General features: G+C 39.9%; 1 protein-coding gene across 1 annotated transcript in view; it reads right to left on the reverse strand.

The window, feature by feature from the left end:
- Positions 1 to 22,431, reverse strand: part of si:ch73-63e15.2 (protein strawberry notch homolog 2) — a 60,149-nt gene that overhangs the window by 36,255 nt on the left and 1,463 nt on the right. The window contains 3 exon segments of the mRNA XM_034582687.1: positions 1,263 to 1,389; positions 8,260 to 8,348; positions 9,647 to 9,873. Coding sequence (XP_034438578.1) covers positions 1,263 to 1,389; positions 8,260 to 8,348; positions 9,647 to 9,754 — 324 coding nt within the window. The 5' untranslated portion in view covers positions 9,755 to 9,873.

Raw genomic sequence — 22,431 nt, forward strand, 5'->3', positions numbered from 1 at the left:
TGAACCTTAACACTTTTTATTCAAGCTACAATTAGTGTTAAATGTGACCTCACATCTGCTCTGTGAACAAGAAATAAACTTTACACAACATTTTGAATTTGTGGGGACATAAAATCCAGGTCAACAGCAGTTTAAAGTGATAGAATAGGAAAATGTTTTATTATTCAGTGAAAAGCCATAAAAATGCATAATTAAGGTAAGAAATGCCCTTTCTCTTGCTCCCGTTCTCTTATTATTTACTGCTTTGGCCTTGTGTTGAACCAACCCCTAATTGCTTTGCCTTTTCTCCTGTCAGACAGGATAATCATGAGGGGGATACTGCCACTCTGCCTTGTAACCCATGACTGCCCCTCTTTAAAACTCATTATCATAGCATATTGTGTTTTTATATGCTTCCATAATGGCGCTCATCAACTCAGCCCAAATATGCCTCAGATTAGAAAGTCACTGGTCTGTGTCATTACAATTGGCTGCTATTCATACAATGCTAACTATAAGAAATTGGCTGTATGGACACAAAAGTGCACAGATATACAAAATGCAAATGATGGATATAAACCAGCTGGGGGGAGGGGGGTAAATATTTGAAAGAGGAGAAGGCTGCACTTTTATTTCACTGCCGATATCAAACATTTCACATCCTGGAATAAATGTTCTTTTCTTACAGTTGTATTCCATAAACAGAGTTAATCCTAAAGACATCAAATTATTCAAAAGAGCTTCAAGACACAGTCTTACATCTTCAACTGGCTCCTGAAACATATCTCACTTTGTGGACTCAATCCAAGCGTGACTGAAAATAACACTGACTTCTGAAGATGCGCTGTGGAGGTGTAGAAGAAAGTAAAACTGCAGGGTCTTATTAATGACATGCCTTGACAGGAACGGGGCAGGTACCGCTGCAGTCGTCTAGACAACACTAGGCTTTAATCAGACTGCTCGATGGTAAATTAAGCTGAGCTGAATACTTATGGGGGACAAGATGAAAGAGGAGGGTGGGAGGAGTGGTAACCGGTGTTTGAGTAGGTGAGTTGAGTGTGTTTGTGTGGCCGCTTGTTGTCAATACAGTGTGTGTGTGTGTGTGTGTGTGTGTGTGTGTGTGTGTGTGTGTGTGTGTGTGTGTGTGTGTGTGTGTGTGTGTGTGTGTGTGTGTGTGTGTGTGTGTGTGTGTGTGTGTGTGTGTGTGTGTGTGTGTGTGTGTGTGTGTGTGTGTGTGTCTTTGGTACAAATATAAATATGAACAGCAGATATGTGAAACTTACCTGTGGGAAATCTCCATTTCTGGGGAGGTTGAGGCTGGAAAAGTCCACTTCAGGGAATCCCGAGTACACGTCCATGTGCACATCCGGAGTGGTGGTGGTAGTGCTGCTGTTATTAAAGTGGTATTGCCTGTATGGGAAAGAAGAGGTTTAGTGTGTTTACTAAAAAGTAAAACTGACACATGCGGTTTTCTTCACAGTTGTATATATGTACACCTTACAACTGTAAAAACACAGCTTTATACTACTGTGCAAAAAACAGCTCCAGTAGAGAAATGAAAGGGACACTTAAAAACATGTGATCAAATGCCACAGTCAAAACAGTACAAGGAGGTGATCCAGTGATTTTATACCACAAATATGGTGATCAACACTATACTATAGCATTACATCCTGTTTTTAGGAAATCCAACACAGCACACAGGCTTAACAGTTGAACACACTTTCAGTTTATCAGTTTATACTTTCAGAAGCTCTGGTTTTTAATGCTAGCACAACCTGTCAGCTTAAAAATACACACATTCACAACATCCACCAGCTTCTGGGCCTGGGCCATGGGTCACATCTTGTGTCCTTACATATTCTGCTCAAGATTTTGTAAAACTCCTTTAAATCAAACAAGTTAGAAATGAAATGGACGCTGTCATTTTCCACTTCAACCCCTAGTTTTTAATGCTAGCCCAACCTACCAGCTTAAAGATACACATTTAGTGTGGTTAATGTCACACTAAACTGCAAATGAATACAAATCTTCAACAGTCAAAGATAAAAGAATAACAGAAATTCATATTCACTTAGGTTCAACATGAAAGAGGTAGAGATTTGTAAAAAAATAAAATAAAGAAAAGGCAAAGAACAGCCATAAAGGTAGAAAAGGATATAAGCGAAGAGATACAGATAGAGAATACAAATCTGCTCCAACCTGATCTGAAGGTCCAACGTCCTCCTTTTGTTAAAACCAATCATTCTTCTAACCCAGTACTACAATAGCAGATGTATGTCTACAGACCTCATATCACCACTGAGACGTTTTCAGTTTCTAACTGACTACTAGTCATCATAACGCCACAAGCCACTACACGTAGTGGTGGATCCACTCTCAAAATGAAAGCAAAACTAAACCTTTGTCAACGTGGGACTTTAACCGTAACATCCCATGTTCCTCTCATCCAATCATGTGCAAGGGCTCAGGCTCAGAGGGAATGAGCTTGGCCAAAGCGATTCATTTGAATTTGGCTCTGTATCCTCAACCACAGGCCAGGGATCAGTGAGACTGATTGATTTAAGTTCAAAACACACCAAGAGGATGAAAGGGCAGCCCCAGGCTAATGTATAGAAGCCAGTCTGTGAAAACATGGACCCTGTGATTTTTTTTGAACAGCAAGAACAACAACATGAAGCAAAATTCAATATATACATGTTCAAGTATTATTAGTGAGTGTCTGCTTAAACAAAGTCATCTTTTGGATTATCACAAATATCTCTGGGCTGCGACACAGTTTATTTGTTATTATTATTTTTTTTTTTTTAAATAGTAAGCTGTGACTTCTGCCATCATGTCCGTAGAAACACATTGGGAAACTTTTCTAATGATGAGTGATGAATATAAACTACAAATATGCTGATGAGTTCATAGTGAATAATAACAATCATCCACAGTGGAAATCCCCTTCCTGGAATTTTGGTCAACAGTGATATTATTATAGCAGTAGTCTTGGCAGACCCGCATCAGCTCCTTTCCAACAACACAAAGCTGGTTAGGGGCTTTTGTCCAAAGATACTGATTGACTTACTGTTTGTGTATATGTAGCCTTCCATTACTGTCAGTCTGTAGTTATGGACTGATCATCAAATGAACCATCTTTTGGTTGCACAATCTTTTGATTTGAGGCTACAAACATGCTGGCCAGGCACATACCAATGCTGTGTTTGGACATTTGGCTTCCATCAGTGGACATTTACAAAGATACCTGATTATCATCGGTCAAATGGCTAGAATGATGTTTATCAACAAATGTCTCTGAATGACTCATTTCCTAGTAATGACCATAATTAGGGGCTGAAAGTGTCAGAACTGCTGGATATTTTAAACACTAAAATGTTGTTCAATCATCATCAAATTCAACGTTGCAGATCATTGTGAGTACTTCTTCTCAAGTCATTTCAGCTAATACCTATACAATATAACACCTACACAAAGTGAAATATCATGGAAAGCTCAAAGCTCAAATTAAAAAAATGTAAGATTCCCTTTAAGATACTGTAAAAACAAATCATCACCTACTGATGCAAACTCCAGAACAAAGTCACTACTTTCATGTATTTATGGATACAGACATTAAAAGAGCATCATGTTAGTGCTTTTGCCAGTTAAGAAGGTGTGAGTATCACCTGAATTATGCAACACACAACATGTTTCACTGCATCTAAGTTCGATCAGGTGGATTTTTGCTTTATCAAAAAGTTGTAATGTTTTTTCAATGCTTTGGATTTCTTACCATTTTTTAACTGTTAAGGGAGCAACAAACAAGTTAAAACCACAGGCTGCATATAAGATGGGAAAATGACAGCAGCCCAAAAGTGAAGCCAAAGCATTTCCATCGCCCCCTAGAGGCTGGCTGCAGAATACGTTATAAACCCTGCCTCCTCCAAGTTAGCAGATAGGACATGGACAAAACTAAAATGTCTAAATACATTTCAAATGCATTTTTGTCAAAGATGGCTTCTGTCATTTTAGGTAGTTCTTATCCCACTGATAAGGTGGGTTTGGTTTTAGTTAGTTATTTGATGCTATAAAAATGGTGTGAAACGAGGAAGTGGATCATCGTCCATCTTCCACCTCATGGATCATCAACAGCATAATGCTACTTCCACAGAAAGAGGAAGGTGTTTATCAAACAGTCTCCTGAACAACCCAAGACTGTATTGTGAGTACTGTGACACCAGATAATAATCAACTGCTGAGATTCCTTGGATGAACTCTTGCTTACAGTCAGTACACCCATGAAATGTGACTCTGACACTTCCAGCAGTAAATGAACTTGAAGTCACAGCACTGGGAAATATCTCAGTGTGGGGCTGCGGGCAGTATCAACACAGAATAACTCAGCAATGGCAGGCAGCAGGTCCAACTAAACTTTGTAGAAGGGATATTTAGAAGCTCAGCTCTGACTTGTCTACAGAAAGTCTTTGAAATGTGGTCTGTGGCGTGGTCCCATTTCACAGAGCCATGTTAACAACTGCAAACAATCTGAGCTTTCAAGACTGATAACTTTACAATGTGTCACAGACAATCAGAGCTATAATAGAAATGAAACCAGAGGAATGTTTTGGATTTTTCTGCTGTAAACTCCGACCAGACTCAGCTGTGAGGGACAGACGTAAACACACACTCTACAATCTGCCACCGTTGTTTGCTTATTTTCCCTCTTGTCATTGTTTGTGACAAAAAAACAGGAGCACAACAGGAAAACCCAGTGTATTTTAGAAAGTTCAATAACATATTGAGCACTATCAGGGTTTTTACAGCATTAAACTGTATTTGTTTGCATCAGTCAACATGTCCAGTGCAATCTGTAACTAGTAGATAGTGACATTTTTATATGTTGCATTGTTCTGGCTCTGTTATCAAGCAAGGAAGTTATCTGGCTTTAATGCCATAATTGAAACTAGAATGACACTTTGTATATAAATGTCAAGGCCCAAATGTCCCCTTATAAAACCATATTTAAATTCACTAGATTCAGATTTTTATTTGGATCTGCACCAAAATGCCACACTCATAAATATCAGTATATATACATGCCTGCTATTTTTCATCAATATCTATTTAGCTGCTTTTAGACATGCACCTGGCCTCCTAGAATTAAGTGTGTAGAAAGACAGGAGATGTGAGAACACAGCAGGGGAAAATATCTCCCGGTGAAAAAGCCGTGACACACCTCTTGAAGACACGGACAATGATGTCTAGAGAGTTTGTGGTGATAAGAGCCGAAACTGGTGTCTGTGTGTTATAAAGAAAATCACTTAAACTCAGCAGTGGAATTAATATGGATTTGATGCTGTTGTGAACAAGTCTGTGTTGAGAATCTCCCGCTGCATTGTGCATGTGTGACAGGCAAACTCTGGGTAAACCCCGGACCCAATTCTCCGGGCTTTACCCGCAGGTTATGTCTGAAACGGCTTTAATCAATCTACACAAAGTGTCATGGAAATAGGTTCCGTAGTTTTTTTTTAATAATCCTGCCAACTAACAAGCAAACATAAAACCTTGGCTTAGGTAAAGTTGTCTGTATGTGTATGGTCAGCAGGGTGAAGTTGAAAGTGAAAAGTTTGTCTCAGTGCTTGGTTGGCAACGTCACACACTCTGCTGTGTCTCTTCTACCAGTAGAGCACACACCTAGCCACCAAGACACCGGACAAGTGCAGGGGAGATAATCGTGGGCGATCTTTTGTAACAAGCTCCATCTTGAAGACGTCCAAATCATATTTTCAAGCTTATCACAAAGATTTCCCCTCATAAAGTGAATCCATGCTACGTTTACAAACCAAAAGAATGAAGCTTTGGTGATTGGTCAAACTATATCATGTGTCTCTATTATTGGGTCACTTTCATTTAGGACCAATTGAACAGGACCTAGCTGCATGGTGGATGAGGGGCTGGTGCCAAAAAAGGTCTTGACATCAATGGTGTGGCAGTGGTTTGGATATACGGTCAGATATGTCTTGAAGCAATACACAGAAAGAACAGGCAAAGAGTTATTCACTCAGGTCAGTACAACCTTACTCACTTATATCTCACAAGGTCCTAAAACAAAAACATAAATCACTGACTGACGCGTTAGGACAGAGGAAAAAATATGATAAAAGCAGCATACGATGGAAAAGGGAGACTGAGGCAGGCACAATCTATCTACATAAAGATATGGCACCAGACGTCATGACGATTTCCAACAAGGTCAAGGAAAAGTGATTGGGTAGGACTTTTTTTTACATTTCAACAACAGCCTGATTGAAGAAAACAGGTAGAGATGTAGATAGAGGACAAGAAAAGATGCAGAAATGGATGCTTAGGACCTCAGCCCTGTTTACTTTCAATTTAATCTAATCCAGAGCAATGCTACAGCAATAAATTACAAAGAGTGACCTTGTGACAGAGTAATGGTTCTTATTAACTCAGAACATTTCTGCAAGGTCACTCTTGGACCAAACATCTACTAACAGAAATTAAAAGAGAACTACCACTTTTTCCAACAACAAGACATTGTTCTTTCTAAATGAGGTTCTTTCTAACACAATAACCATAAAGTACGTAGATGATATTCAGTCACACCAAACATCTGGAAACCACAGGCACATCCTGATCTTGATCATATTTGAACAATGGTACATGCTGATGTTCATCATATTTGAACAAGGCACCATGAAAAGTGAGATAAGACATCTACACTTTGAGTGAACCTGAAAACCACAGACTGTTATCTCACGTCATCTTGAACTTCAGGTGAACACACAGCAGTAACAATACAAATCACCATTGCTTCAAGACACGGTTCCTTTTAGAGGTTTTGCTTCTTAAAAACATGAACAATTTAGTTTCAGACAAAATAGATCCCTTCACTACTGAGGAGAAATTGTAGATATCAAACCAAACCTCAAATTGAATCCACATATTATCTAAGTAGGGCCTGTTATTGTACGAAAATGAAGCTGCATCACAATTCTTCTCATTCATGGTAGAAATCCCTGTTCACGAAGGCTGAGCAAAGGTCAGACGTGCTACAAGGAAAATGTGCTGAACAGCTGCTGCATTGTACAACTACACAAACTGTGTATTGGGGTGTGATTTCTGCATAAATGGATGCAGTACAGACGACGACTGTAGCTGCTTCTGCCTGGTTGACAAGCTGCTTACTACTGTTAGTCATAAAAACAGAGCTGAGTTGCAAGATGTTAAGATCAACCTCCCTAGTAAAGCTGACGCCGGACCACCCAGTACAGGAAATGAACGAGGGCAGATAAAAGAGACCACCCCCAATGAACAGAGCTGGTGATTTGGTTTTAGCTTAAGAACTGATGTATAGGTCTGATGATATTTCGTCACTCGAGGTGTCAACAATGCAATGCTGGGAACAGATCAACTCAAAATTTAGTCAAAGCAAGATTTGAAAAAGAAGTGTGAAACTTTTGGGCCCGGCTGAGACAGTGGTGAATTTCATGTTTCTCATTCACAGAAGTGAACTTTTATGATAATGTGGGCTGGTACCACACATAGTAAACAGATTACATTCTTATTCAAAAGCATCACATTAATTGATTAATTGACCACAAACATATCCTTGTGCTTTACAAAAGTGAAGCAGCATAAATCACTTTCCAGTTCAATCACTAACCTACAGTAACACAGTTTTAATCTTCAGAAATGTTCTTATACATTTAATATCCTATGGTAACATACTAACTGTTGCAAGATATACACTTGTGAATTTATGGTTTTTGGCCTGTTACATATTACCATAGTTACTATAACTATGTATTTCTTTTAATGATTTGAGTACATTTTATTTTTATAACTGTGTTCTATAGAAGTTCTACAAATAAAGAGGAAGGATGTTTGTTTGTCATGCCGGTGTATCAGTCAAAAACAATAATACAATAGTCCAATATACACCAATAGCTGAAGTATAGATTAACAACACAAGACACCCACAACACATGGCTTGCTTGGTACAAATTGGTAGCTCTCCATGAGCGTCCATTGGGCAGTTATTGCCTAAGTCCAACAATTAACAGCCCTCAATGTAAAGTATGTCACCAGTTGTGAGTACTGAGCATGGTATTTGTTACAAAAAATCTCTTCAAGTCTCTCAGCTCCCATGTATGTATCGAATGCACAGTGCACAAAGAAAATTTGCTTGTCATGTTTTCAGCTGACACACCATCACTCTTTTGTTATGGTATTAAAAGGTATTGTAATACGTGTGAGATTGTAAATACTTACTGGTTTCCAGATTGCATAGGGCAGTGTATGCTGTATTCAGCCTGCTGAGAAAAAGATCCCCAGGATCCAGAGGACGCGTATATTGAACTCTAAAACACAGAAAATTAAAATATTTTTAACTTTGTAAAAAGCATACAAATATAATAATGAGTATGTGTAACATGACTTGCATATATTTTTAAAACACGAAAAACACAGACTCTATGCATCACTATGCATATCTTTTGACAAACACCAAAAATGGAAATCTGTGAACATTTCTTTCTCTCAGTCATTTGTTCAAAGGCTTATCCGTTACACTTAACAGTCAACACTGCAAACCACCCACCAAGTTTGAAGTCAATTGGATGGGGAGGGGCATCTGTTGAACCCCGTCACCAATGACATCATCAAAGGTCACGCTCCAGCTTGATGTTACTGCACCAGTGTAACTGATGTCAGAAAGAATGCTGACTTTGTTTGTTTAAGTGGTGTCATATCATCCCTTAAATGGTCACTTCAGCCACCTTAGAGGCTCCTCATGAGGCAGACAATTTCAGCTACATCAGCCTCGGTTGGAGAGATTCTCCAGAATCTGGGTCACTATGAGGACTATGACTTTGAGGACTATGTCATATGTCACTATGTCAGAGATTTTAGAATTAAACCCAAATCCAAATGTACTTTTTCAGTAATGTTAAGACCATAACAATCTATTTAAAATAAGGAAGTTGCTGTAATGTCAGATAACTTTAACCTTTGGCACAGAAAATTTAAGTGACACGACCCATTCATATTTTGTCTCTTTCACAATAAGCAATAACCAGATGGGCCCAACAAGTAATATCATGACTAGTGTCACTTTGTTTCTCACGTCTTTACATGACTGTTTGACCACAGAGATGTCTGTGATGTCTATTTGATGTGTAGTGACTTTAGGTTTGGGTACATCTGTAGTATGTTTACACAAGATGCAGGATATGAGATAGTAAGCAGTGAAAAGAAAAGGTCAGTGTGTTCAACCTTGTTTAACTCTGTCATTTAACACTGTTCTGAACCCAACACAGTCATGACATACTTTAAGCATGTAATAAGTATTACATACTGACTTCAATTTAAGCACAATCACATAGGATTGCTAATTGATACCGAGCATAATTAAAATTAATATATATTTATGTTTATTACAAAACATGCCATTACTATCAACAAAATGTTTTAAATATACTATAGCAAAAGCATGCAAAGGTACAATAAACTCTAAAAACTGAAGTATAATCAATTACAATGAATTACCATAATCTAATTCAAGGAATTTATTTCACCAGATTCGTATTAAATGGAGTCATCAAAACATTTTAAATTTAAGTGAGTAAGCATAAAGTTGCAACTAAATGCAATAATATACCTCCATGTTAGAGGAGACACCAGAGAACAGGTTGCTGTCCAGCTGAGGGCCCTCTGGATGCAGGTAGTTCTCCCCGTCCATGGCCAGCGCTGAGGGGAGGGTTGGCATCAGACCACAGCTTCACACATGACCACCAGCTGACTTAAGCAAAGCACCCTCTGACCACCACCCACGTGCTGGCTTTGTCCTAGGTAGTACTTCTAGCAGGGGTAAACGCTCTCCATGACCTGAGGAAGACAGTGGAGATGGGGGGTGTACAGATGAGTAAAGATAATCACCATCAGATCAATATAGTGGAAGCATACAGAGGCATGTGGGAAAAGTAGATAAAACAATTAAGCAAATGTTAGAATGGTGCCATTAAAGAAAAGGTGTGGCTAATGTTGCTTCTTTTCAGACACATCCTAGTAAAAACTTTGAAGAACTGTCCACTTGCATATATTATTATACAATAAACGATGATAGAGTTGTAACACTTGCCTAAAAAAGGAGTATAAGAACATTTAATTTCAACTGATAAGAGGTTGAATTTTAAAATATTTATATTAACGCTTTAACAGTAAACAGAATATATAAAAGCAGTTAGTTATTTTAAAAGAAAACAGATAACTTTGATATTAAAGAATGAAATATAATTAAAAAAAACAATACAGGTTTTACAGTTATAAATTACTTTCATCTGTTACAGCAAATTAGACTTATAATTGATCTTCCAAGTCAAGACTAATTCTTGCCATCTCTGTCACCACAAAACCTGAATCCAGATCTTGTTCATGATGCAGAGTATGGGTTTATGTTTTTATTGATTGACAGCCCTCGTTAGCTGTCATCTGACAACAAGGTTCCACATTTGCTGGGAGAACCAATTAAAATCACCACAGGAGGTCCACAACAGCTTGAACCATATGGGACGCAGATATTTTGGAAACCTAGACTAAATGGCGATGCACTTAAGCACAGTATAGGACATTTTCACAACCGTAAAGCGTAATCAGGTCGTTAGCATGCGACGCACTCACAAGGCCCTTTCTGTGTGTGTATGGGTTTTACGGCTCAAGCAGTGGGTGTCCGATATAATGACAAGTTTGACTGGCTAGACCAGACTGTCTGAGGCTGAAGGCTGCCTGCAATGCTAACAAGGTCCCAACCCCAGTCCTCTCTTACACAGACACACACACACAGAAGAAATTAAAAATATATGCTCATAAACCTATGAAACCAGGGGGTTTCTGTCATGGGGTTATCCTTTTGTTTACATTTACATCAGATTTCCCCATTTAATCTGCCTCAGTAAATTACACATGCTCGCCTATAATTGGGAAACTGACCACAATGACCTACTTTGTCCTGATATGGTTTCACACAGAGACCAAATAACCCTGAGTGAAAAGGCTGCAGCTTGTACTCCCGCTGCCTACTGCTAGGGTCTGATGAAAATATAAATTGGAATGTGTAAGTCAGCTTTTGCTCGCTATCAGTACGTGCACTCGGACAATAGATTTGCAAAATATAAAATAAAAACTAAATGTAATTCTGTTACTTCAGGATTTAAAAGGTTAATAAGTATCATACAAATCACCCTGGTTCGACAACTGAATCAGTCCAGTCTTTCAACACTCCACAATGTTCACCTGTGTAATGTTGGTAACGCTCCCTTGCCCCAAACTACTCAAACTGTTACCTTCCTTCCTTCAGGCCCCCCTCCAGTTTGCCACCAGTATTGAACATGGGCCAGACATGTTCACTGGGGATAAAGCCGAGGTAAAAAATCCTAATAGAGTACATGAAGGTCTAAATAAGAGGGCCGTTGTGTGTCTGAGAATGTGCATGTGTGTGAGTGTGTATGTGAGAGAGAGTGAGAGAGAGAGAGAGAGCATGAGAGACCTGACCCACAACAAATTCACTACTGACACAGCCAATACACACAAAAGGGAGGCCATTTTACCCTCAGGCTGCCAGTGTGATACTGTCCAGATAAGGGTGACGCAAATGTGGGGAAACCCAATGCAAAGAACCAAGTGGCAAATGTCCTCGGCAGGAGGTCTTAAGCAAAAGGATATTAGATATTTTTCTAAATATGTAAGACCAGCATCCAGCCTCTGAGGGCCAGATGAAAGCAGTGGTAAACAGTGTATTGCGAGTCTTGTGAGGCCCCCCTTGCTGCTGGAGAATTGTACTTGAATACAACACCCTAAGGACACTACAGGCTTGGATGAATCAGCAGTTCTTTAATTCCAGTTCAATTTAGGACAGAGGTGAAATAGGCACATCAAATCTAATGTGGTTTTGAAGTATTCTTTTACCCATTTCAGTCCAAGACGCAGGCTAAAGGTAACCCAGGATAAATGCATTATTGTAGCTAATGTGATGAACAGTATTCAACCTGGGTTGATAATTCTAGATTAGCCCAAGTTTACCTGGTTCTAACACTTCTCAAACTACACATGTGTGTTTTCACACATCTGTTTGTTGGTTGGTTGGTCTGTTTGTTTTTAAGCAAGAATAAGCCCAAACTAATGGATGGATTACCACAAAACTTGGTGAATGAACAAATTCATGGATCTTGATGAAAATGTTTGGGGACTGATATTTATGAATAAAAATCCAGATCTGGTGAATTTAATTGTGGTTTTATAAGGGGACTGTTTGGCCTTGGTGTAGGTGTGACATTTTGGTTTACAATATAAATACAATAAAATAAAGAGCAAATAGAAAACAAGCATGTAAATAGGTGAAAGAAACTAAACAGAAACTTAACTTTGTTACTCTATTTCTATTTATAGAATTGTAAAATTCTACTGAATTCTGTGGTTTCAGTGATGCTTATGAAACTAAAGTTGTACTCTCGAGTGCCTGAACAAAGACATCCAGCGATTGTTATGTGACAGCTGTCTGAATACATACGTAGTAGGACGTCACACATTAGTTCTTGGTATGACAGATTTTGAGAATGGTGAATTTATTCATATACCATGCAAGTGTGAAAGTCAAAACACATCCTTTACCAGTAGTAATAGTAGTAGTAGTATGCACTCTTCAGTAGAAGAAATGATTTGATCAATAAGTGTGACAGCTGAAAAAAACATTGTTTTCCTGATTAGCCTTAGTCAAAATGCGCCGTCATTCCTTCACCCTCTTCACCCCCACACCCCTGCTTACCACTTACATTACCTCCGCGCATTTCTTCAAATGAAAGAATTGCTTTATGTTTAACAGAATATTTGACAAGAAGCTTTTAATTCCAGCATTTTCCCATAATGCCCTCTCTGTCATTCCCCCTACCACCCACAGCCTCCAGTGCTATGCCAGTTACTGTCTCTTAGCAACAGAAAGAAAAAAATATCTGTCTTTTGCTGTCCCCTGTTCCTAACCCCCCCATTCCTCCAGCAAGACTCTGAGGATAATCGATACTGATCATTGCAAGAGTGGTCCCAGATATGGCCTTCCTGTAAGGCCTCTCATTGCCGGAAATCAGCAAAACCCCCCTGCTACTCTTAACCTCCGCAGAGAGGAAGAGGGAGGTGATGAAGAAAGCTATCAGAGGCTTTGAGTTCTGGCAGAAAGAAAACAAAAGATAAAGAAAGAAACTCATCCACTGCTGTACTTGAGAGACAAGGAGTTCATTCAAATAAATTCAGCACACACATCAGGCATTTTAATAACCATCATGGCTATATAAAAATTTGTCTACTTTGTCAATATTTGAATTTATAGTCTGAATCAAGACGGCTAAGCAAAGTGTGTATAAGAGAGAGGGAGAAGACAGACAGAGAGAGGGGGGGTGAGAGATAGTCTTTTGTAGTGTAATCTGTTAAATCTATTAATTACCTCACAAGGTTGCTGGTTTTTGTGCAGTCTCCTACCATGTGTCTCTCCCTCCCTCCACCTCTCTCTCCCTCTCTCTCTGGGTGGCCAACACAGCTACATGCAGGAAGATTAGGCCATTTCATGTGCAGCAATTGTACAATGCTTATAAAGAAAGAAGCCCATTCACTATACACTGAATTAGCCAAAATGCACTCACTGTGTGTTAATCCCACAAAAAGGACTGGACACGCAACCATGGAGATTTAGTTCAGTTAAAAACAGATTTTTCCAGCGATGTGGCTTCATTCTAGGCCGTTGGTTCCCCTTGGCTGTGTGAGTCACCATGTGCCTGTCAGCCAGACAGAGGTTAACAAGCAGCACAGCTCTGTCACTTCAAAAAACTCAAGATGTGCGTTCACTGTGTGTGTTGATAGCAACAGCACCCAACATGTGCTCGCAAGTACATTAGATGGGAGCGAAAATGCAGTCTGTGGTAGCAAGGGCTCCCTGGTTGTGTGCTGGTGGCCTTTGCTGACTATCAGTGGCTGCCAGAGCACATGGGGATCATCCAGGGAAGTGTGACTTCCTTAAGCTGCTAAATCACGATTAACGCTCACGAGGAGAACCACCAGCCTGCCTCGCGTGTGTGCCATCTCACTCACAAATACTCATGTGGAGTGTTAATATATAATTATTGCTCCACACGCAGATATTTGTGTAATAGAATGGAATGAGGCTGTCACTTGGTAGTAAAACAAATGCATGTATTGACAATAGAAAAGAGGAATGCATGCATATATAGTGCTAAAATGAATGTAGGTCAGGGAGAAAATGCTGAATTTTGCTACGGTTTAGACAGAAACATCATTTTATCCCACTTCCCACTTGTTACTTTGTAACAAACACAATTTCCCCCTGGGATCAATAAAGCATTTCTGATTCTGATTCCTTTTGCGTCCCCACCATTCGTATAACTGTGTGGGAGACAAGCATCTTCTGTTCCATCCATCAATTTTCTTCCACTCATCTGAGGTCAGGTGGTGGTGGCAGTAGGCTAAGCAGTGTATTTCAGGCATCTTTATCCAAGCTCCTCCTAGGGGATTCTGAGGCGTTCCCAAGTCAGATGGGATATGCAATCCCGCCATCAGGTCCTGACCTACCCTGGGGTCCCAGTTGGGCGTGCCACAAAAACTTAAAATCGAATGCACATAGGAGGCATCCTAATCAGAGTATTGAACCACCTTAACTGGTTCTTTTTAATGCATTGGAACAATAGCTCTTCTCCAGATTTCAGAACTTCTCACCCTAACTATTAGACTGAGCTCAGCCAACCTATGGAGTATGCTCATTTCAGCTACCTGTATCCGCGATTACAATCTTTCATTCACTACCAAACTAACATGGCCTGGGTAAGGGTGGGAACTTAGGTTGTCTGATAAAAGGAAAGCTTTGTCTCCTGGCAGAGGAGGCTCTGAATGGACCTCTTGGATCCCATGTGCCCCAACATCCCTTGGGATGCAGATGAAATTCTTCTGGAGGTTGGAGTTGAAGACCTCACAGACAGGGATCTTCTACAGATGATCCTAATTCACCCACATTACACGTTTATAAATGTATAACCCTAACCCAAACATATTCTGTCCTACAGCAGAAAAAAACAAAGTCATCCCCTGTCCTGTTGACAACTGTGACCTCATCACCTGTCATATTTATCTTATTTCTTTTCTTTAGCATTATACTAAATCCTTCTTGAGGTAAAGGGAAAATCTTCTACATGTGGCGTGTCCACAACAGAGGAACTTTAAATTCCATTTTAATCAATCCAATGTAGTGATTTACCATGGCCATATGAGGGTTTAAAGTTACTGTGCGTGACACTGATTGAAACCGTGTCAATGTACAGTATCTTTTGGGTGTGGTTATATCTTTGTGTTGTTAAATGCTCTGGTGGTCACATGCACAGCAATACTGGCTGAACAGGTCCAGTGCAGACACAACTTGTTTTGCTTTACTTCTGTGTCAGTGTGGACAAGTCTATGAGAGAAATGTCAGGGAAAAATGAAGTGAAAGACAAAGAGGATGGGTGTGAGATACAGTATGAAGTACAAAGTAACCAGGGATTAATAGATAAGGGACCATATATGTTTGAATTTGTTTGAATAAATTAGATACCAGTCAAACGTGCTCTAACATGACTTCTTCCTCTTTTTGGTTGTTTTGCATGCCTCTGTTCCCATTCGTGGTCTCTTTGGGGTTGTCTCAAGTTTCATTGTGGTCATTTTGCATCTCTTTGGGGTCAGGGCCCCGGGCCCCCATCCACGAAAATAACAGCAGCACTATCAATACACTTGCACACTTGAATCCATCACTAACTGTAATGTTGCAAGCATCCACATGTCTGTTGGCATGTGCCACTCTCCTGTTGTAGTGTGCATCTGTCTTCACTCGTAACAATCTGGCTCACGTCAATCACTGCATCCAAAGCACAAAACTCACTCACCACCACTCTTAGTCCATCAGCATCACCAGTAATCAGGTTAGAAATGATTAGGGTTCAGCTGCTTTACACCACAGCAGCAAGGGGGCCATTAGTTGGTTATGATTGCCTAGACTGGCTGGATTCATTAGTTACCGTGATGAAATATTCATAAAAGGAACAAGTTACTTCCCAGGGAAACACAACACTCTGTCATTCAAAACAGTCTACATTATTAATCAGCACCTTTTTCTAAACAAAAAGCCTATACTTGCCTCTGTGTACACATGCGCAAACAGACACACACATGCATGATGCAAACCCCTTAAGCACATATATGGAAAGACATAGACATTAGCTACCTATCTATTCTTGTTCTCCTCCACACAAAAGAAATTCCATTCAACATTACAGAAATAACAGCCCAGTAAACCCGATAGGACACTGAATAGAGAATAATGATTGAATGACTGTATAACCAAATCTGTTGTATTATCAAGAAACAAGAAATGGAAACAAATTCAGCTCAAAGAGCCTATTACTATTGCATTTTGCCCACTCAAATATTTATCAAAGAGACTCTCTAAACTGAAGCACAGAGGAAGACATTGAATCATTTGACCAATTTAGTCTAACTGAAAGGCAGTTTTCAACGATTTAGGTACCAATAAAGGAATAACGTTTAATCTCAATTAGATTAACATAATCTCTCTCCAAGTGGCTATTCAGCACCATTTTGTCATGATGATGAGCATCTTCTTGCCCATAAACACCAGCTGAACGAGACATTAAAGTAATTTGTTCATAAAGGGTGAAGCTAATTGAGCTCTCGTTGGCTCAGAGGACGACTTTGTTGTTGTAAATAAAGGAAAAGGCGGGGGGGGGGCAAAGGGGGGTAAAGGTGACAGCAGAGATGAGCGCAGCAGAGTGACGTAAAGAGCAGATCACAAACCATGGTTTACGGTGCCTTGACACTTATTTAGGGAGCAAATCCCTCTACTTCTCCTGCCACCACCGGCACCCACCAGAAATAGATCAAAGACTGACTAGATGAAAGAGACAACGATCCACTTAGCTGCCTCTTTGCCCCGTTTTTCGTCAGTCATCTAATTTCCTCAGAAAAGAAGGATGATGACACATGCTAACAGGGAGCAGCCCTGTTAGTCTGTTTCAACAAAGCTGCTTTCAGACATGCACTGAGGTCCGGACACGTTCTACACATTTGACGGAGGAGGGGCTGTATGTGAGAATAGAAATGTCCTTTTCTGGAACTTTTCCTGCCTGTCCACTAGTAAAAAAATCAAGAAACAAGTCCAAGTGAGCCTGTGAGAGAATTCATGAGTGTGTTGCTGACATTTCTAACACACGACAGGTGCAAACCTAAAAAAATTTAAGAATACAAATATCTCAGGATGAAAAAGAAGAAGAAGACCTGTGGTATTTAAAGAAGTGTATTGTCTTTGCACAAAATTACTGTGCAAGCTACTGGATATATCATATATCTATAGAAGGGTCATCTGTTGCAGAGAACCCACAAAAATAAAAAGGAGCTATAATTAACAAACACACAACCTACTGTATATCCCCTCAGACTAAGTTTACGTTTGATTTCTTCTAACATTGTTTTGTGAATGTTCTCTAGATATATGATCCATCCTCTGCATTTCTGTCACCCTCCCACTCTATACTCTCACTGTCTCCATCACCAGCCCTATATTCTCTCAGTGATATAACTTACTTCCCCATTTCCATTACTATCTCTCTTTGTTTCCTTGTGTTGTAATGCCCAGCTGTTTCCCTATTTCCATCACAATCCCTCTCTCTTCACTATATCTCTCCATGTCCCTGTGTTCCTTGCATGTATTTTCCTTCCTCCCTCCCTCCAGAGCAGGATGGTAGGATCGGCTGTTAGCCCTCACCCGGTCTGACCCTCGGACGTATTCTGCTGCTGATTGGGGGCAGCTGGTTCCCTGCATCTGATCGCCACCCCCTGTATACGCCCCTGTCAGTTGTGGTTATTCAGAGTCAGTCATAACACCAGGCAAAAGCTATCACATGCACATTTCACAAGCTACCAATGGAGCACTGGGAAGCAAAACCTGGACAACTGAACTGGAGTGTGTGACACAAGACAGGTTTTAAATATGTATCACAGTGGTGTAATGACTGTTGTGACCTTATGAATGGAAACTGTGAGTCCAGTTGACCAAATATAATGGTGTATAGTACATATCCAAACAGAGGGCAGGCTTGAGCACCTGCTCAAGCTTATTCTGAAATGTAGATTGGAGCGAACAATTCAAAATAACCGTTAATTCTTACACAAATTAAAACATTACATTAGCAATAATACCAATTTTGTCCTGTGCTGGAAAAAATACACAGGACAGTGATATTAACTTAGGACAGTTGCCTGTAGAGGTTCAGTTTTGTGAACTCTGCCCTTCTGCTGTTCAAATCTAGACAGTACTCTATTCCTCTCAGACTGACCTCACTTCTCTGGCAGGCGTGAGAATATTGCACCACATGCACAGCGTCAGGGAGCCTGTCAATGTCTGTCTGGGCCACTTGGCTATGCTAAGTTCAGTTCAGTTCATCAGTAGGCTTCAGCTAGCTGGGCTGGCTGACTGACAGGATCAACTGACGCTGCTACCTCTGGAACAATGGCTCCACTGCTAGTTAGAAGAAACTACACAGAAAATTTGTCAGACTGACACAAGCTGCACTTGAACATTATAGAAAAGTGATCAGGTGGTCGACACGCTGCCAATGTAAATATAAAGGATCTAAACATAAAGGGCCCATTCTAGGGTAAAGAAAACAACAATTCATACACTTTAGATGAAACACACCTGGGAAAACTTCACTAGGATTATTTATGTTCAATTTCTGCCAATAGATTCCTTTCACCTAAATCTTACACACTGAACCTTTAAATACACTAATATCAGCAGACATAATGTTATTTTTCAGCTCTCATATATCCGTTTCCGTACTGCATATGCAAGTTAATCTAAATTACAGTGTATTATTGCATTGCACCACTGTAGTAGAAGTGTGCAATGCTTCTTTTCACAAATCCCACCTCCAACACTGTCTCCATAACTATGAAAGATGGGTGAGGACAAAGGAAAATAACTAACTGGAAAACTAACTGTTGCCTCACTTGCATAAACACACATAAATCCAAGCAGCAGGTCCTGTTAGATTAATTAAACCATTCTCCAAAGACAAAAGTAAGTTAAGATATTGTACTGCCAGTATTACAAATACAAATACGGCTGGACGAAACAAGATCTGACTGACTTAGAGCAGCTCATAGCAGCGGCATTAGAATAGGCTGACCAATACAGACAGACTGTTCCTTTTTGTGATAAACAAGATGTCCTCTATCCCTGAAGGACACATATAAAACAACCCTGGGGATCAATCCACTAGCAAACAGGAATGGCAAATAGAGTTTTTACTCAAATTTACGACCGAAAAAAACTTCACCAAACCACAGACCTGAGAGTATCCTGTACCAAGTTTGTAAAATGACAATTCAGAACTACATATAGCAATGCAAATACGCCTGCTTAATGGACACAATGGCTGCAAAAAAATCCAACAATCTACCAGCCTTTCTGCCATGTTAAGGATTCAAGCTTAGAAAATCAATTGGCAAATGCTAATTTTCCCAGAATAGAAGCCGGCCTTGTCCATGATGTGAAGTGCATGGATCATATCTGCTGACACTGGAGCCTCTAGGCAGGGACTATGACAGTGGACAGTGATGTTAAGGTTTCACTCTACGTCCCCCCCTTGATTTAACTGTTGTTACAGTAAAGGGATTTGCTCAACATGTGTGGTTAAGCAGTGGGCTGCAGAGAAGGCACAGTTTTAAAAAGGCTTACCACATTCAGCTTTCTCTAGTTCTGAAAACACCCACATTACAAAGAACTCACTTTGGTTTTGTTCCACTGCGATCTGGCAAAAAAGTTCTACAGTCACGTTATGAATTGCATAACAGATTTTACCCCAACATAAAAATTAAACTAATGCACTTACTATTATAATTGCTTAAGGGCTAAAATATGAGTATACTGACATCTCCTTTTCAGTCAAGTTTGGATTCAGGAGTGATGAGACAGAAAATTAAATTAGAAAATAAACAATATAGGCACTGTCATACATGCAAATACCTTTAATACATCTAAATTCGACACAGGCTGAACATCATGAGAAAACATTCCCATTTCCCGTAAACTACACTAACATTGCACATTGAAACAAGGGTCAACCCTTTACGTTCAACCCCTGTTATATAGGGTCAACACACAATTGATGAATTCTCATCTTGTGTAAAATACCTAACACAAGAACACCAAGGATCCTAGGGTCAGCTATAAGAGTCTGACGCAGACAGGACCACTGACTTTGTGTCATTGATAATAAGTCTGTAGGTGTAAAATAAGTCATATCTGACCACTCTACAACTACATACTAAATTCCAAAAGTTTTACAGCACATGCTGTATGCCAGCCTTCAAATAACACTTTATATTATCCTTCTCTGTTCATCACATGGGAGTGTTTTGAAATGCAAGCTCCTAACTGAAACAATGACACACAGTACTCAGTCACCCATCAATGTGGACACAGATATACTTATCATATTTCCTTCCTGGATAAGTCCCATTTTGAAATCATTGCTTGCTTTTCTCAGAGGGATGTTGACAGTTTTTCCACAGAAATCCATAAGGCAAAGAAGTGAGGAATGCCAGAGAGTGGCATGCTCCCCTCCATTTCACTCATCTCTTACAAAGCTCTTATGTGGCTTGGGACAGATCCACATTGCCTCCAGGTCTGGACACTGGCTGGGACATAGGATACTCATAAAGGACTGGTTTGTTTCTTGTCACAGTGTGGAGGTGAACACTACAGCCACATATTCCAAACAATCGTCACTTGTTCTATCTCCCTCTTCTGAACAAACATCCATGTTGTGTTTAATACATAAACTATTATCAAATGAATGCCAGATTCCAGGAAAGCAGGAACTGAATCAAATGTATTACCTAGGCCCGGGTCCCCTCCTCCACTCCACATTTTTCACTCTCACTCTAATCAGCCCACAGGCCATAAATGAGATTTACAACTGGCACCAATTGGAGAGGGGAGAAAAAAGGGCTAGTAAAGACGAGGGGAGAGGGGAGAATGGAGGCCAGGGAGCATAGAGCAGGGGGCATGAGCGATTGGGTGAGCCATGTATCACTGCTGTTTGGGATCACTCGACCAACAAAAAAACCCATTAAAAATATTTCCTGGTAATTATAATAATCATCTGAACGCAAGAAACACAACCTGAACATTACATCAATGGAAATTTACGAGGTTATGTCATGATACATTACAACATTTATCTAACAAACTTGCTTGTCCTGCATTGTGAAATACCTCCATGCTTCCTATGTATCACTCTTACAGTTCCTGTAGGCTCTAAACACACTATCAACAGATCCAGTGTGTTTTGCGACCCTGTGAGTCCCTGCAGGGCAGGCAGCCATCAACTGTCTGACACGGTAAGAGAAATGAGAGGGGGGTGCAGCTCAAACATACAATTTAGCTCTAACACACGAGCACTGTTCAGAGATTACCTTCACTGGTATGACATTCATTGACAGAGGCAGGCATTTACAAATATTCCCAAAATATTACAGGTCATACTATTCAATTTCCCCAAAAGTATTACATGTCCATTTTTTGTATTGCTATTATCTTAGCTACAGCGATTCACAGGACAAAAGAAAAGGCATATGATGATAAAATGTATCTGTATGACTGTCTCTGAGAACAACAGTTTAATTATCAAGCTTCAGTACTCTAGGTTGTGGATAATTAAAACTAAAAAGGAGTTGTGGTTTTTGACCTGTTTCTCTGCTTCACAATCCAATTTAAACAACCGTTCTGTTGCCATTAAAGTCTACACTGGTGCTGTAAGAGGAATTTGACAGCAAATAACACCAAGGCCACGGACCACATCACCGGGGTTAAGGGCACACTGCTAAAACCGTGACGGGGACCTAGCTTGTCATTCACGTCACAGTCACCAAATAGTTTCCATCAACAAGAGGGGAAATGACATAATTAGAAAAATAGCCAGCCACCATGGCAACCTACTATGTCAAGGCTTGCGTGGAGCTCGACTACCTTTGGCTGCAGGCAACAGACACACTGAAAACTAAAGAGTGAAAATTGCAGGAAAGATAAAAAAAAATTAGAAAAAAAAAAGAACTAGAGGGGACAGCCCTGTGAGAGCTGTTTTCAGTTCCACCTAGTCGCTCATAGTTTTATGAATCACTGCCAAATATTCCAGTGCGTTTGGTTTCTGTCACACATCAAGTCAAACAGTTTCAGTCCATCCATAGGTTTACTTTTATATTAAAATACAGAAGCTAGGAAATTCAAGAGAACACCAGTGAAATGTTTATTCGTATAACATCATGGTGGTGCATGAGGGT

This window comes from Hippoglossus hippoglossus, chromosome 4 (genome assembly GCF_009819705.1).
Source record: "Hippoglossus hippoglossus isolate fHipHip1 chromosome 4, fHipHip1.pri, whole genome shotgun sequence".
Taxonomy (NCBI): domain Eukaryota; kingdom Metazoa; phylum Chordata; class Actinopteri; order Pleuronectiformes; family Pleuronectidae; genus Hippoglossus; species Hippoglossus hippoglossus.